The sequence below is a fragment of the Lepidothrix coronata genome, unplaced genomic scaffold (assembly GCF_001604755.1).
Source record: "Lepidothrix coronata isolate B3197 unplaced genomic scaffold, Lepidothrix_coronata-1.0 Scaffold352, whole genome shotgun sequence".
Taxonomy (NCBI): domain Eukaryota; kingdom Metazoa; phylum Chordata; class Aves; order Passeriformes; family Pipridae; genus Lepidothrix; species Lepidothrix coronata.
Genome location: NW_016690532.1, coordinates 193,610 through 209,678, shown reverse-complemented (window position 1 = coordinate 209,678; position 16,069 = coordinate 193,610). Strand labels below are relative to the sequence as shown.

Sequence of the window (16,069 nt, the reverse complement as noted above, 5' to 3'; positions counted from 1 at the left end):
TGGGGGTCTGTGGGGTAGGAGGGGCTGCGATGGGGGTCTGTGGGGTGGGGGATGCTGAGATGGGGGGCTGTGACATACGAGAGGCTGGGACGGGGGTCCATGGGGTGGGGGAAGCTGGGATGGGGGGTCCAAGTGGTTCGGCCGCTCCCACACTCCGGGGGCCACACCCCCGCTTTGGGCTCCCCCTCCACCGTCCCCACCGCCCTGCCCTGTGCCTCCCGCAGGTCCTGGGGCTCCGCGGGGGCTGCTCGGCCGAGGACGTTCAGCGGAGCTACCGGGAGCTCGTCAAGCTCTGGCACCCGGACCACAACCGGCACCGCGCGCGGGAGGCCGAGCGGCGCTTCATCGAGCTCCAGGAGGCCTACGAAGAGCTGGCGGGGCCGCGGCGGGCGGTGGGGGGGTGACACTGTGACAAACACGACACTCCTCTGTCCCCTCACCCCGGCCGTCCCTCGCTGTGTCGAGGCAGGGACTCGAACCCGCTACCTCCCGATCCCGGACACCCTCCCCCCAGCGGCCCCCATTCGGATATTTCCGCCAGTTTCCGTCCACGTTCGGCGCCATTCGCCCCGCCCATTATGGGCGTAATCAAAAGATTCAGGAATCTGATTGGTTGTCTGTGGGGTTAGTCACGCCCCTCTCGCGGGGAGGGCGTGGCTTAGCTGCGGAACGGCGGTGGAGGGAGGGACTAAAGGGGCCTCCCCGCGCTGTCATTGGCGGACTGCTCCCAGCAGGTGCACGGTGATTGGCCGGCGGGGCGGGGGCCGCGCGCTGATTGGCTGTCGCGCGGAGGGGGCTCTGCCGGGCCGTGGCCCCCGCGCGGAGCGATCGCGGGAGGAGGAGAAGGGGGGGCAATAAGAGAGACCCCCCGGGACACCCCCGGGACCCCCCCGGTGAGTGCGGGACACCCCTCGGGACACCCCCCGGACACCTCCGGGATCGGCCCGGAGGGCGGGAGGAGGCGGGGGAGGCGCCGTTGGGGCCGGGCCGAGGGGTCTCGTGAGGGGGTGGGGGTGCGGGGCTGAGGGTCTCCTTGGGGGGGCTGAGGGGTCTCTTGATGAGTTGGGGGGTCTGAGGGAGTCAGAGAAGCCTTGTGAAGGTTTGGGGGGGTCACAGGGGGCCTCGTGGGGGGTTGGGGGGCTGAGGGACCTTCGAGGGGGTCTGAGGGGTCCAGTCTAAGGGGGTGAGGGGCCTTGTGAGGGTTGGGGAAGGCTCTGAGGGTACTTATGGGGGGGTGGAGGGACCTTATGGGAGGTCTGAGGGGCTTTGTGAGGGTTGGGGGGGCTGAGGAGCTTTGCCAGCCCAAGGGGGTGACAGGAATTTTGGGGTTGTCAAATGGCTCCCAAATCCCCAGGGACTGGGGTTTTCCCTTCCTTTGGTCGTTATTCCCAACAGTTAACGTGGTGAAAATAGGCAAGAAATTATCATTATTACTATTATTATTATTATCGTCATCATCATCATCATCATCATGTTCTCCCCAGAGCCCCCCCGAAGTCCCTGGGTTCAGCACAGATTCTTGCCCTCCTCATCCACTCAGGGATTTCTCCGTGGGACATCCAGGCAGCAGGGTGTGGGGAGGCTTTTCCAGAGTCTGATTCCCACTTTTCCAGAGTTTAAATCCCACTTTTCCCTCCCCGTGGGTGCTGCTCCTGTCCCAGCCCGTTGTTGAGGGAGCCCTTTCAGGGAAGTTGTGGCTCATTCCCTGTGAAAACAGAGATTCCAGAGGGATGGAAGGGGAAATGTGGGATTTAATTCCACGTGGAGAATGGGGAAGATTCTAACTGGGATGTGGGAATTGTCCCTGAGGTGCTTTCTGGTGTAATTGTCCCCCCCCGGGGGTCCTGAGGGTGCGATTTGAGGGGTCCCAGGAGCTTCAACTCCAGCTTGGGATGGGAGGAAAACTTGGAAAACTGGGAAAAATGGCCTGAAAATTCCCCAACAACTTCCTGAGGGCTCGACCTCAGTGTCCCACCAGATATTTTGGGTTTTTGAGGGGTTTAGGACTATTTTTCCCGCATTCTGGGCTGTGTTTCCCACTGGATGCTCCCACGGGAAAGCTCTGGCTGCCACATCTTCCCTGGGGGGTTTTTCCTTGGATTCCATGATCCTGGAGATCTTTCCCAGCATAAAAATGGTTCTTTTGGAAGATGTCCAGGCTTCTTCCCCTCAAAAGTTGCAGGAGGAGGGTCTGGAGAGTTTGGGGTCTTTCCTTCCCCTCTTTCCTTCCCTTCTTTCTTTCCCTTCTTTCCCTTTCCTTTTTTTCCTTCTCCCTCTTTTCCCTTCCTTTTCCTTTCCTTTTCCCTTCTCCTTTTTTCCCTTCTCCCCCTTTTCCCCCTTTCCCCCTCTCCTTTCCCTCCTTGTTCAGGCATATTTTACCCCCTGAACTCCACAGTTTTACCCCTTTGAAGCAGGAAAACGTGTCCCAATTACCTCATAAAAGATGGATGTGGGATAATCCCTCATTCCCAGCCGTGCCTGGAATAATTCCGGACAATAAATGTGTGGATTTCCCTGGAATACAGACACCTCATTATCTCCCACCTTCCACTTCCCCCCCAGGCCCCAAGAGGGACATTAAGGAATTATTCCTTTTAAATCCTGAGATGGGGTTTGGTGTTCCAGAAGCACCTTTGGGATAGGAGGAGCCGCTGGAATTGGCCTTTCCTTGTGCTTAAAAGGCTTCTGAAAACTGATTATCCTGATTTTTTTGGGGAAAAAACTGATTATCCAGACTTTTTTGGGGGGAAGAACCCTGCAATTCCAGGCAGGCTGGTGCTGCTCCTTCTTTCCTTTGGGATCAAATCCCTGGATTGATGCATTTTGTGGCTGTTTTGGGGCAAAAATATTCACTTCTGGGTCAGAACCCACCAAGGAACGTGTGAAAAGAAGGGATAAAAAGGTTTATTTTGCTCTACTTGAACTTCACATGTTTTGGGGGAGAAAAAAAATCCCAAAGTATAGGGTTTAAATTTCCTGGGAATTCAGCAGAATTTGGGATAAAACTGGAGCTGGGAGTTCTAAACAAAAAAACCTTCCCACCACAGCACAGGAATTTGGGCTGTTGGGGTGTTAAATCTTTATGTATTTTATTTAAATGTTATTTATATAATCGATAATATATTTTATACATTTATGTATTTTATTTCCTGCCCAGAATTCCCTTTTCCAAACCCTCATCCCAACCCTGGGTGTGTTTATTCCCCCCTTCCCACTTAATTCCTGTTCCTTGTCCTCCTTTAAACTGAATAAAACTCTTATTTTTTGACTGTTCAGGTGGAATTTTGGGGGGATTTTTGAGCTTCCCCGGACACTTCACAGACAATTTGTGGGTTTTTTTCAGCTTTTTGGGAGGACTTTGCAGTGGTTTTTTGTGAGAAATCCCTGGATTTTTAGTGTCTGATCCCATTTTTTAGTCGGGATTTAATTCCTTGTGCTCCACAGGGGGGTCAGGGCCCACCTGGGGCCTCCAGAGTGTTGGAAATTGGATTTTTATTGGAAAATAATTAGAAAATGCCAATTTCTGTGTACTCAGGGATGATCCCCAAGATGGAAATAACCTGGAATATGAGGCTCCATAATTCCAAAGCCAATTATCCACGTGATCCTTTCCAGGAGCCCAAAACACCCCCAAACCCCCCAATTTTTGTTTAATTCTTCCAAACACCAATTTTTTTAGCCGAATCTCCCCGAGACTGATAAAAACCCAGACAAATTTCTCCCTGTTTCTCACTTTTCCACCCAAATTTTCCCTGAATAATCAGTCTGGATGGAGCAAAACCAGCTCTGGAATTGGGAATTTGGGAATTGAGGGGTTTTTTTTACTTGCTGGCTGAGAAATTTAACTGTTTTCCCTCTGCTGACAGTCTCTTGTAACAATCCTCTGCATTTCCATGGGACGTGGGGAAGTTTCCTGCAGAAATTTGGTCCTTCCAGCCAGATTTGGGTTGTTTTGCTCCACGGAAATTCCCTTAAAACAACAATATTTGATTGAAATCTGGATTTTTGGGTCAGTTTTGGGGCTTTCCTGTCTCTCTGTAACCCCCCCACCTCCTCTTTGCGTTAATTCCTGTTTTCCCACTGAATTCCCACTTGGATTTAGTGGGTTTTTCCAGCCCTTCATGTTGAAAATTCCTGCTTTAAAGCTAGGTTGGAATTCCCAGGGATCTGCCGGGTCCCAGGAGCTTTACCAGGTGAAATATTAATTAATTATCAAGAATTAACCATTTTATCCCATTTTATCTATCCATGGGCTTTGACTCCCATTCCCAGTATTCCGTTTTTCTCCTCAGAATTCCCTTTTCCAAACCCTCATTTGCTCCACCCCCCCTTAATTCCTGTTGATTTTCCTCCTTTAAACTACACAACAAAACTCCATTTTTTGCCTGCTCAGGTGGGATTTTTGGGGGGATTTTTGACTTTTCTCAAAAAACTCCACAGACAACTCATATTTTTTTCCAGCTTTTTTATGGACTTGGAGGTGTTTTTGCCCCGATTTGCTCCCGGGATGTCCCTGCAGAGGCACTTTTTGAACATCCCTTTGTTCCGTGAATTGGAACCCGGGGAACTGAAACACTCCCAAGGTGCTCCAAACCCTCATTCCTGAGCATTCCCACCGGTTTTGTTCCCAAAAATAAGATTATAAAGGGGACTTTGGTCTTGGTTTTATTGAATTGCTGCATTTTAAGCCCGGCTTTGGGTTTAAAGCCCTTCCTAAGGGTTCTAATCCCGGGATCAGAGGTCGGGGCGGGAGCTCCAGCCTTTCCTAAGCTCCGGCTCGATCTGGAATCCCAAGGTTTTCCTGGCACAGCGTTTCCTGGTTCTGGCCACAGGCCACAGCGCAAAGCAGGGAAGTGAAACTGGGCTGGAATCCCTCGGATCCCCCTGGAATTCCCAACTCCAGACTTGCTTTTGGGGGATGAAGGAGTTTTAATTGGGAAAAGCTGAAGGCAGGAGTTTAATCCCTTCCTTTTGGGACTCTTTCCAGGTAAAAAATTCCTTTTCCTGTTTTTTTTTTTTTTTTTTTTTTTGGTACAGAAAGGAGGGTTGATTTCATCTGGGATTTCAATCATTGGGATTCACTCCTTGGGAATGAGTTTGGGAGCTTGGAAGGAAAGAGTGGAAAAGACTGGTTTTAAATCCAAACCCTGTTCCTGGAGCATTCCCAAGACTTGTGAATCCTTAAAAACAATCCTGGGACTTGCAAATCCTTAAAAAAAATCCTGAGACCTGTAAATCCTTTAAAAAAATTCCTGGGACTTGTCAATCCTTAAAAAAATTCCCTGTCACTTTTGAGTCCTTAAAAACAACCTTGATCCAGGGGTTAATTAATCCTGCAGCAAATTCCCTGTCAGGTCATTCCCACCCCTTTTCCTGGCAGGGACAAACTCTCCCAGTATCCCAAATATTTTGTGCCTCCAGATCCCTCTGTTTTCCAGAGGAAAATGAGAATTTTGGGATCTGTTTTCCATAGAAAATGGGAATTTTGGGAGCTTTTCCAGTGCTCCATCGGGAGGTTTATCCCAGAGCCGGATCTATTGTTCCCTCACCTTTGGATCCTGGTCTTTGTTTAACCCTTATCCTGCTTTTTTTTTTTCCCCCAGGAAAATCCCCCCCCGGCATTCCCACCTCGGAGGGTGGGTTGTGCCCCTTGAAAAAAGCAGGAAGAAGGGGTTAAATCTGGGGGGTTTGGGTGCTGGTGGAGGGATTTTGCCTTTTCTGGGGGAATCAATCCTGAAATCCAGGAGTTTGGGTTGTCCCTGGGTGGGATCTGGTCCCGAAATGTTGGGGTTTGTGGCAGTTTTTATTCTTTTAGTCCCAATCTCCTCGATTTTTTCACTCACTGTCGGGATTTAAAGTGGCTTTAAATTCAAGGGTTGAACTGAAGCAAATCCAAAGGGATTTGGGGCTTTATGGATATTTTATGGATAATTTATAATAGAATAAAGTTCATATTGCATAACATTTATATTGAGTATAATTTATGTGTTTGTATTAAGCAAAAAGTATATTATACAAAATATAGATTATACTTAATAAAATCTATACAGCATAGAATGTACAATACATGAAATTCATATAGAAAATATTTATATATAACATGTAAATATATAATATTTTACAAATATACAAAATAATGTTATAAATATACAAAATTTCCTTTAAATACAAATTATGTGCTGTAAAATTTATAAGGTATAAAAATTATATGCTGTAAAATTCATAATAGAATAATTTATGTGATATAAAATTATATTAGAAAAAGCTATATGAAATTACATATATTTATAATATGTATATATTATAATATATGGAGGTTATTTTATATGGGATTTATTTTATATGCCATTTAGGTTATAAAAATATAATGTATAGAATTATTACATTTATGCTATAAACATTATAATATATAACATTACATGCAATTTATAGTATATTAAATTCTATAATATATAAATTAAAGTATAGAAATCGTAGTGATTGTAGACAATATTTTATAGCATTGTTTTTTATATTTCTAACATTTAATATCACTAATAACACATAAATTAAACCTATATAATAGATACAAATTTATGTCTATTTTTAGCAGGGTTTTTTTCCTGCCTGGCTCTTTTATCCCTTTCAAATCCCAACTCCTTCCAAACCCCCGGAAGCCCCTGGGAACACTTTGCCTCCCACCCCAGCAATTCCCTCCTTTCATCCCTTATTTTCGGTCCCTCTTTTCTCTTCCAGAAATTCCGCCTGGAGCTGGACAGAACCTGCCCCCGGAAGGAGCTGCTCTGCCTGTCCCACATTCCCAACAGCTCCAGGCCCCCGGACTGGGAATTTTCCTCCCCAGTCCCCAAAACCGCTCGGAATTCCCGTTATTTCTCCCCTTTTTGTGGCCGGATTCGGAGCCGGAAATGTCTAAAAAGCAGAACACAAAAGGTAAGACGTGACAGGATCAAACCTCCCGTTTTCCACCCGGCCCAGGGCTGGTGATTCCCAAGTTTTTTAATTGGGAAAAGGCCTCGTTCTCCCGCCGTTCCCCGGGGAGCCTGCGGGGCCCTGTGACAGCTCCTTGTCACCGTCTCGGTGACATCGGGACCTCCCGGGCTCGGTGACATTTTTAGGAGCATTTCAACTCCCCGCTCGGACAGCTGTGACTTCCAGGCTCTAATGGGAATATCTCAGCCTTTCCACGGGCAGCAGGAGTGAGAAGAGCAGGAAAAAAGGGCGATGCTGAGGGAAAAATAACAGTTGGGAAGTGGCAGAGCTGGACTTTGTGGGGGGTTTGGGATCCCAGTGGTGAAATCCCATTGCTGGGCCTGGATTTGGGGTGCGTTTTTATTCCTTATGGATTAATTCTCCCCAAATTTGGTCGTGGTTTCCACAGAATTTGGGATTTGGGGACAGAATTCCTCCTTGGAGTGGCTGGTGGGAGCCCCTTCCTAGGAGTCCAGTCAAGGAATGAGCCTGGATTTGGGGTGGGAAGGCTCAGGCCTTGGAAAAACACTTCCCTCTTGGAAAAGCACCTCCAGTGAACCCTCTCCAAGCCTTTTTTTCCTTGGATGTGGCACCAGGAGCAGTTTTTTTCCCTCCACGCCCACCTTTCTGTGCCACCTCGGAGCCGATTCCAGGGGATTCTTTGTGTGGAATATTAATTCCAGAGGGTGTTTGTGTGTCGGGAGGTCACATTTTCTCTTTATTTGCACTGACTAATTAATAATTTAAGGCTCCTGAGTTGACAATTCCTGTCCTTTCCCTCCTGGAAGAGCTTTTGTTCTCCATAAAGTGGTTATTTCCAGAGGCTTTGTCACAGAAATGCCACCGACCTGAGGAGCCCTGAGCTGGATCCAGGCAATTAGTCCTGGAAATCGGGATATGGGATCATTTGGGAGTGGTTTTCAGTGGTTGTGTTGGAGTTTGAGCCCTTGGAATCATTTAAGGAATCCTTTAAGGATTTAAGGAATGGAGTCAGTTCTGTCAGTGCTGAGGGAAAATCCCACCTGGGAAGGGAACTGGGGGGTCTAGGAGGGGAAAAACAAGGGGGAAGCTGAGGGAAAAGATGGGAAGTTGTGGGAAAACATTGGGAAGTTGTTATTTTGAGGGAATTCAGGCTCTGACCAGAGGGAAAAACTGGCTTTTCCTGACATGGGGAAGGAGCTTTTCCTGACAGGTGGAAGAAGTTTTCCCAACCCAAGGAAGGATCTTTCCCTTCCCACAAAAATGCAAATTCCAAACTCTTGAGTCTCAGCGGCTGCGTTTGAAATTCCGTCCCTTCCCGGGGAGCCCCAGTGCCAGCAGATCCCATTAAGGATTCCTGGGAGCACATCCAGGGCCGCATCCAGCGGGTTTGGGGTCGGCTCAGGCGCATAATTTTTGCATGAGAAGTGTCTGAACTCCGGGAGGATTTGGGGCCAGAGCAAAGCAGCCGGAGAAGGGGCTTGGAAGGAGCTCCCTGCCCTGGGAATCCCAGCACTTCCAGCTGGGAATGGGCACTTGCCAGGGCTCAGGAGCCTCTTTAATGTCCTTGGTGGTGATTTGGGATCAGTCTGGACAAGGGGATGGAGGCACCTTCAGGATGGCACCGAGTTGGGTGGGATGTGGGAAGGGACAGAGGGATGGGCCAGGCTGGATCCGTGGGATCCTGGAACTCTGGGATTCCTTCCCCAGGATCCTCAGTGGCTGCTCTGCCGTGAAAATTTTGGGGGAAAACATCATTAATTCCCCCTGTTGAGGTGAGGTTGGAGCCCTTTGGAAGATGAAGGGCTGGAATGCTGGGGAGTGACGTGGGGGGGTGGGAACGTGGATCCAGCCAAGGGGCTTTGAGGGATTTATCCTCTCAGAATCCAGGGCTGACCTTTCCATCATTCCCAGGGCTCTGTCACTGTGTTTGGAGCTGTGGGGGAGGAAAAGCTCCGTCAATGTCTGGGAGTCAATGGGGCGTCTCCGACCCACGTCCTGGTTATTTACAGGAGGGGAGGGGGTGAGCCAGCGGCTCTGGGATATCGGGAATGTCAGTGGGGATGGAGCAGGGAGGGCAGGGACACAGCCAGGGACACCGGAGGGGCTCTGCAGGAGAACTGGGCTGTGGGATCCCAAATCGTGGGGAGCTGCCAAGGAAAAGGGATCCGGGTGTGGTTTACTGGGACAGAAATGGTGTGACTGGGGGTTCAGGTCTCAGGAGGGAACAGGTGTCATGGAATTTCCGGGGAGTCCTGGAATTATTAAGGTTGAAAGAGCCCCCTCAAACAGTTGGATTTGTTGTCTCAGGGGGCTTTTCCAACCGTAATAATTCCAGCACCAAGAAGGTCATGGGATTTCCAGGGGGTTCGTGGAATTTGTAAGTTTGGAAAAGCCCCCTTGAACAGTTGGATTTGGTGTCCGAGGGGACTTTTCCAGCCTTAATAATTCCTTGAAAGGGGTGGTGGTGCCAAATGGGGTCATTCCAGACCTCGGGGTCCTGTTTTTATCCCCTCCAAGGCCCTTCCTGAGCCCTAAACCACCATATTTTATCCCAGAAAACCACAGCAACATCCCTTTTCCTTCTTAAAACCTGGAATTAGACCTGCCTGGCAGGAAATCCCCCCGGGAATGGCTGGGGATGTGCAGATTTATGTGACCTTTTGGATGTCAGTGATGGCTCGTCTCCGTTTATGGGTCTCTTGGAGCATCCAAACATTCCCTGGGAGCTCCTGGAACACAAACTGCTGGATCTTCATTCCCATTTATCAGTCTGGATGCCACTGGTGTCTCCAGGAGAAGGAAATTGGTATCCAAGGGCTGCTCCAGAGGCTCCTTAACTCTTTGTTGCTGGGATCAGGGGGAGGTTTAATGTGGGGATGAGGGGTGGGAATGATCATTGTTCATCCCAGTCTCTGCTCTGGGGGATCCCAGGGAATGGCTGGAGCTGTGCCAGGGGAGAGTTTAGGCTGGATTTGGGGATAAATCCAACTCCCAGGGGGTGATGGGGCCCTGGAACAGCTCCCCAGGGAAGGAAGAGGCTTCAAACCTGCCAGAGCTCAGGGAAAGGCTCTGAGAAGTTGGGATTTTGGGAATTAGGGAGGTTTTGGGATATCCTGAGCAGGGCCTGGAGCTGGACTTTGATCCAGGATAGTATTCCATAATTCCAGAGGTCAGGGAGGGTTTGGACAATGCTCTCAGGTGCTGGGATTTTGGGATTAGTGGGATTTGGGGGTCCATATTCTCCTTGGCACAGTTATTAGGACTTTGCTTTTCCCACAGATCCCTCGGGATTTATCTTTGATGTTCAGTCCAACACTGTGATGGCCCAGGGAGGGACCTTTGAGAACATGAAGGAAAAGGTAAAGGAGCCTTTGGAGTCTTTATTCCAGATAAATCACCTCCCACGGCCCAAATTCCAGCCAGTTTTCCATGTTTTTCCCCCCAGATCGGAGCTGTCCGAGCGATCGTTCCCAACAGGAGCAACAACGAGATCGTCCTGGTCCTGCAGCACTTTGACAACTGTGTGGACAAAACAGTCCAGGCCTTCATGGAAGGTGGGAATTCTGGGATTTGGGATGGAATTTGGGGTGTGGAAGGTTCATCCCGTGTTTGTGGACAGGAATTTGGTGCCCAAACCTGTGAAATGGCAGAGCCAAAGGGGGAGATTTCGGGGATTTTTTTCCTCAGAAACTTGGATTTTTCCCCTGGAAAATGGGATTTTTCCCCCCAAAAGTGGGATTTTCCCCCTGTATCCCAAGGGAGCAACATCTGAACTGGGAATTCCCAAAGCCCAGCTCAAACCCCTCCTTTTATTCCATCAACCAGGAGATTTGAAACTTGGTTTTCCAGGTGTGGAAGCACCTCCAAGTGTCTGGGAAGGACCTGAAATGCTCCTTTTCCCACCTCTCATCCCTGTTTTCCTTTACAGGGAATGCCAGTGAGGTGCTGAAGGAATGGACTGTGACAGGCAAAAAAAAGGTACCACTCCTTAAATATTCCCTAAAACCTTTGGAATTTGGGGGATCCAGTTGGGAATGGTGGGAAAGGGAATCCCAGGGGGAGTTTGAGCTGCACCTTGTGGGGACCTGGCACAGAAATTCCCTGTTTTCCTGTGGGATTGCCATGAGATTTCCCATGGGATTCCTGTGATTTCCCGTGAGATTTCCAGTGGGATTTCCATGAGATTTCACAAGGCATGACACCTTCACACCTCATTAATCCCCCTGCATTCCCATATTGTGGGATAAATCCCTCCTCCTCTTCAAACCCATTTAACTCCCTTCCCTTCCAGCCAGAATTCCCTCCAGGAATCACAAATCCCCTCAGGAATCACAACTAACGTATTTTTCCCCCCTCACCAAAATTCCCAGAACAAAAAGAAGAAACCCAAACCCAAACTTCCCAGTGGCTCCAGCTCTGCCCTCCCAGCCCCTGGAAAACCAGTTCCTCCTGGAGAGGAGACCCCGGGAAACTGGGAGAAGGGGGGGATGAACGGATTCCACGTGAACGGCTGCACCCAGGACACGGAGTCTGTGGATTCCCTGAGCGAGGGCCTGGATGGGATGTCGATGGATGGCAGGGAAGTGGATGGTCAGTGCTGGAAAACCAGGAATGGGAATGGTGGGGAGGGGCTGAAGGGCATTTTGGGGGATTTTCCTTGGGTTTGGGTCCTAAATCCTGATTTTCTGGTGGGGTTTTTGAGGGATGTTTTTGGGTCCTAAATCCTAATTTTTCCAGGTATTTTTTCAGCACAGCCTTGATTTTCTGTTGTTTTTTTTTTTTTTTTTTTGGGGGGTGTTTTCCTTGGGTTTGGGTCCCAAATCCTGTTTTTTGCTGGATTTTTTTGGCTCAGTTTGCCTTTCCCCAGCAGAGCCCGGCCTAAGGAATGGACTGTCCGGCCCTGACCCCCCAAGGCTCCCCATCCCTCCCCCCAGGGCTCTGCCCACCCCCCACTCCGACCCCCGGGAAGAGGCTCCGGTGTCACCCCCCGGCAGGAAAATGGGTAAGGACACAAAACCTTGGGAATGTGGAGGGATTGGAGGGTTTGGAGCCACTGCTGGAGGAGGAGAGGCCTTGGGAGCGGGGCTTGGTTAGGCCAGACTGGGAGGGGAACTCATCAGTCTGTAAAATTTGTCAGATATCCATAAAATATATGTCAAATATCCATAAAAATACAGGAAAAGCTGCTCAAGCCTTGCATAATTGAGGGAAGACCATAAAGCCATGGATTCATGGAATGGTCTGGGTTGGGAGGGGCATTGAAGGTGATCCAGTGCCACCCCCTGCCCTGGGCAGGGGCACCTCCCGTAGTCCAGGTCCTTCCTCCTCCTCCTCCCAGCACAGCAGGAATTCCAGCACTTTCTCTGGAGCAGGGACAGCTCATCCCTCCCCCCACGTCCCGTCACATCCCGGGGCTGTTCCTGAGAACCTGTGAAGGGTCAGGCTGGGGCTGTGACAACGAGTGACAACAAGTGACAGCCCTGGAGGGGGTTCCCCCCCCTTTTGGGGTGTTTTGTCCAAATCTGGGATGTGACAATAACAGGGAGGGACAGGAGGGACCTGGAGACCCCCCGGTGACCGGGGAGGTTGTGCTGGGGGGGTCGGGGGTGCAGTTCAGGGAATGGTGGAACAAGATCTGTAATTTCACTTGGCAGGAGCCAAACTCTGCCCCCGGGACCCGAAAGGACGGGTCCTGTCACCTCCTGGTGGGAGGATTTTCATCCCTTGGAGAGTCCAGACATTCAATCCCAGAGAAGTCATGGATTTCCCATCCGTGGCAGTGTCCCAGGCCGGGTTGGAGCCACCTGGGATAGTGGGAGATGTCCCGGTGGAGGTGGAACTGGATGAGCTTTAAGGTCCCTCCCAACCCAAACCATTCCATAATTCCATGAAATTCCCTTCCCAGACAAACCGTTGCTCTCCCTCGTGCTGGGCTCTGGAGCAGCCTGGGCTTTGCTCCTCTCCAGCCCAAACCCAGCCCAGGGCTGCATTTGATGCCTGTTTCTGGAGCATCCCTTCCCGTGCCCGTGGGAAGGATCCAGAGGCTGGAATTGCCCGTTCCCTCCGTTCCAGGGTCGAACATCGAGAAGTCGGTGAAGGACCTGCAGCGCTGCTCCGTGTCCCTGGCGCGGTACCGGGCCCTGCTCAAGGAGGAGATGGACACGTCCATCAGGAAGATGAAGCAGGTCTTTGCTGAGCTCCAGAGCAGGTGGGTGGGAGTTTGGGGATGGATCCTGCTCCTGGGATGGCTGGAATTGGTTGTCCAGCGGGGTTTTGGCTGCACCACCCTCTGGGAGTGTCCCAGGGTGGTGGGAGGTATCGCTGCCCACGGAGCTGGATGGGCTTTAAGCTCCTTCTCAACCCAAAACATTCCATGATTTTCCCTGAGTTATTCCAGGCTTGGGCAGCTCTTCCTGTTTATTTGCCTGGGATCATGGAACAGTTTGGGTTGGAATCACCTTTAAAGGGCATTTTCCTTCCCTGGGGGCTCCAGGAGCTGCAGACGGACAAAGACAAGGGGTGAGGGGCTTCCATCTGGAAAAAGGGGAGATTTCGATGGAATTTTGGGATGAAATTCCTGCCTATGAGGCTGTGAGGGGCTGGGATGGATTTTCCAGAGGATTTCCCATCCCTGGGAGTGTCCCAGGCCAGGTTGGATCCCCTGGGATAGTGGGAGGTGTCCCTGCCCACAGCAGGGGGTGGGACTGGACGAGCTTTGAGGTCCCTCCCAACCCAAACCATTCCATGAATCCATGACTAAAACCAGCCAGGTTTGTGCCTTGGTTTGCCCTCTGAGCCAAGCTGGAAGGAGAAATTTTGGGATGTGGAAGGAAAAGTTTTGGGATCTTGTGGCCTGCTCCTGCCTGTCCCCGGAGGAACAAACATTCCCATTTGAAACCCTTAAATTAGGCTTGACTTTGATGTCACATGGGGGTCTAAAAACTCATCAAAAGCCTTGTTTTCCCATTTTAATCCAGGCTTAAACTGTGCCCTCTGTGTGTAATTAGTGCTGGCGTTTAATTTGGGCTGGGTTTGTGCTGGGGATGATGTTTGGAGCAGCTGATTGAACCCAGCCTTGAGAAACTGCACAAATATTGGGTTTGGGGAAGAAAATATCCATAAAACAAGAAAATATCCATAAAACCCTGCCCTGGGTTGACAAGGAGCTGAAATCCTGCTCCCGCATCCCGGGATTTCAGCAGCTCTTGGTGTCAAAAGCTGTTTGTGTCAAAAACCTGACAGTTTTAAATTACTGAAACCAAGAATTTAAAACCTTTTAGCCAGTTTTGCCTGCTCATTGTGGCCTTGTCCTTGTGCTCCTGCAACATTCCCACCGGAAAATGCTTCCCTGAAGGAAGTGGGTTTTTTTCCAGGCTTAAAATCAGCTTAAAATCAGTTAAAAATGGGAATCAATGAGTCTGGAATTTCCCTGAGGGTTTGGGTCGAAGGTGCCCGGGGGGTTTTGGGGTCTCTGGGCTGAGCCTGGAGAACTCCCAGAGGGAATTCCAGCCTTTTCCCAGCTATATTGTCTTTATTATATAATTATATATATTTACATATTATTATATATAATACACAGAATATATTATAATAATTATGATATCTTATAATTTCCTACAATGTATTATTAGCTATATTATATAGCATTAACTATATTATTATCGAAATTCTATATTATTAGAGTGAGGGGTTAAGGATTTTTTAACCTCTCCACACAAATTCCACGTGTAAAAAACCTTCTTCCAGGTCTGGAAAACATCCTTTCCTTGGATTAATCCTGGTACTAATTCCTGGTTAACAGGGATTAATCCTGGTCTCAATTCCTGGCTAACAGAGAATAATCCTGGGAACAGGATGAGGCCCTGAGACTGTTCCTGCATTATAATTAATCATTAATTAAGGAATATTTAATTAACCCACGTTCCCACCCTTCTCCAGATCCGGGAATTCTGGATGCTCACACAGAGATGGGCAGGAGGGAAAGGGAACCTGTGGGAGGGGAAGATCCAGGTGTGAACACTCTGGGAATGGCCTGAAATGGCTGGGAATTCATTAATTAAGGCTGGGAATGGCCTGAAATGGCTGGGAATTAATCAAATAAGGCCACATTCCCCCTTTCTCCCCCAGCTCCTGGAATTCCTGCCCTTTCTGGGGGACACTGAGGCACCTGTGGGTGCTGCACATCCAGGTGTGGCCACTCTGGGAATTCCTGGGAGCAGGGAGAAGCCTCATTCCCGTGGCTCTGCCCCTTCCCTGCCCTGGAAAAAGGCAGGAGGAGGGAGCCATAAATCACCAGAAGCAGCCAAATGTCAGAGCTGCTGTTCCAGGGAATTGTGGAGATTGATCCCCCTCCCTCCCAGGGAAGGGGGGGTTGGTATTTCAGTGCCTCAGACAGGGACTAAATTAAACATTCTACCCATTTTCCAACATTTTTCCCTCAAAAAAGGCGAGGGATGAAGGGCTGACCCCGCTGTCCCCCGGTGGCTCCGAGGGGGGAACAGGGACAGGAGGGTTTGGGCTTTTGTAGTTGGGAATGAAAAGGGAAATGAGCCCAATTAAAGGGCTGGATTTGAATTCCTGACTCACCTGGAGCAGTGGGAACCAGGAACAGGGGCAGGGGGGGCTTAGAGGGGCCCAGGGTCTGTCTGTTCCTGCACAAAGCCAGACTGGGGGGACTGGGATTCCTTTGGGGTTTGTTGGCACCTGGGGGAATGGGTGGGAAAGGCTCTGGAGTGGGAGCAGAGGGATGTGGAGATCTGGGAGGCTCTGGGGCACCCGAGAGGGTTCTGCCTTCCCTGGGGGGCTGTTCCTCACCTGAGAGAGCTCCAGCTCACCCCGGGGATTTGGGGTCACTTGGGTGGGCTCGGGGTGACCTGAGTGGGCTCTTGGTCACCTAAAGGGGCTCTGGGGCACCTGAGGATGCTTTGCCTCCCCTGGGGGGCCTTTGGGTGACCTGAGGGGGCTCCGGGACACCTGAGGGGTCTCTGTCCCCCCTCTGGGATGACTCTGGCCTAGGGTTCAGTGCTGCTGTTCTGGGCGGATTTCAGTCTCCTGAGGCCCTGGGGCTGTGCCCTGCTCAGGTGTCCCCCCTGTGTGTGTGTCCCCCGTGTGTCCCCCG

General features: G+C 50.2%; 2 protein-coding genes across 2 annotated transcripts in view; both read left to right on the top strand.

Annotated features, from left to right (window-relative positions):
* The window catches only part of DNAJC22 (DnaJ heat shock protein family (Hsp40) member C22), a 2,583-nt gene extending 1,974 nt beyond the window's left edge, over positions 1 to 609 (top strand). Inside the window, exon 3 of the mRNA XM_017838679.1 lies at positions 225 to 609. Coding sequence (XP_017694168.1) covers positions 225 to 404 — 180 coding nt within the window. The 3' untranslated portion in view covers positions 405 to 609. The remainder of the gene's footprint in view (positions 1 to 224) is intronic.
* A 3,852-nt stretch (positions 610 to 4,461) lies between these two features.
* SPATS2 (spermatogenesis associated serine rich 2) overlaps positions 4,462 to 16,069 on the top strand; it is a 15,122-nt gene continuing 3,514 nt past the window's right edge. The window contains exons 1-8 of the mRNA XM_017838658.1: positions 4,462 to 4,583; positions 6,736 to 6,930; positions 10,231 to 10,310; positions 10,397 to 10,505; positions 10,880 to 10,929; positions 11,322 to 11,541; positions 11,819 to 11,953; positions 13,024 to 13,266. Coding sequence (XP_017694147.1) covers positions 4,469 to 4,583; positions 6,736 to 6,930; positions 10,231 to 10,310; positions 10,397 to 10,505; positions 10,880 to 10,929; positions 11,322 to 11,541; positions 11,819 to 11,953; positions 13,024 to 13,266 — 1,147 coding nt within the window. The 5' untranslated portion in view covers positions 4,462 to 4,468. The remainder of the gene's footprint in view (positions 4,584 to 6,735; positions 6,931 to 10,230; positions 10,311 to 10,396; positions 10,506 to 10,879; positions 10,930 to 11,321; positions 11,542 to 11,818; positions 11,954 to 13,023; positions 13,267 to 16,069) is intronic.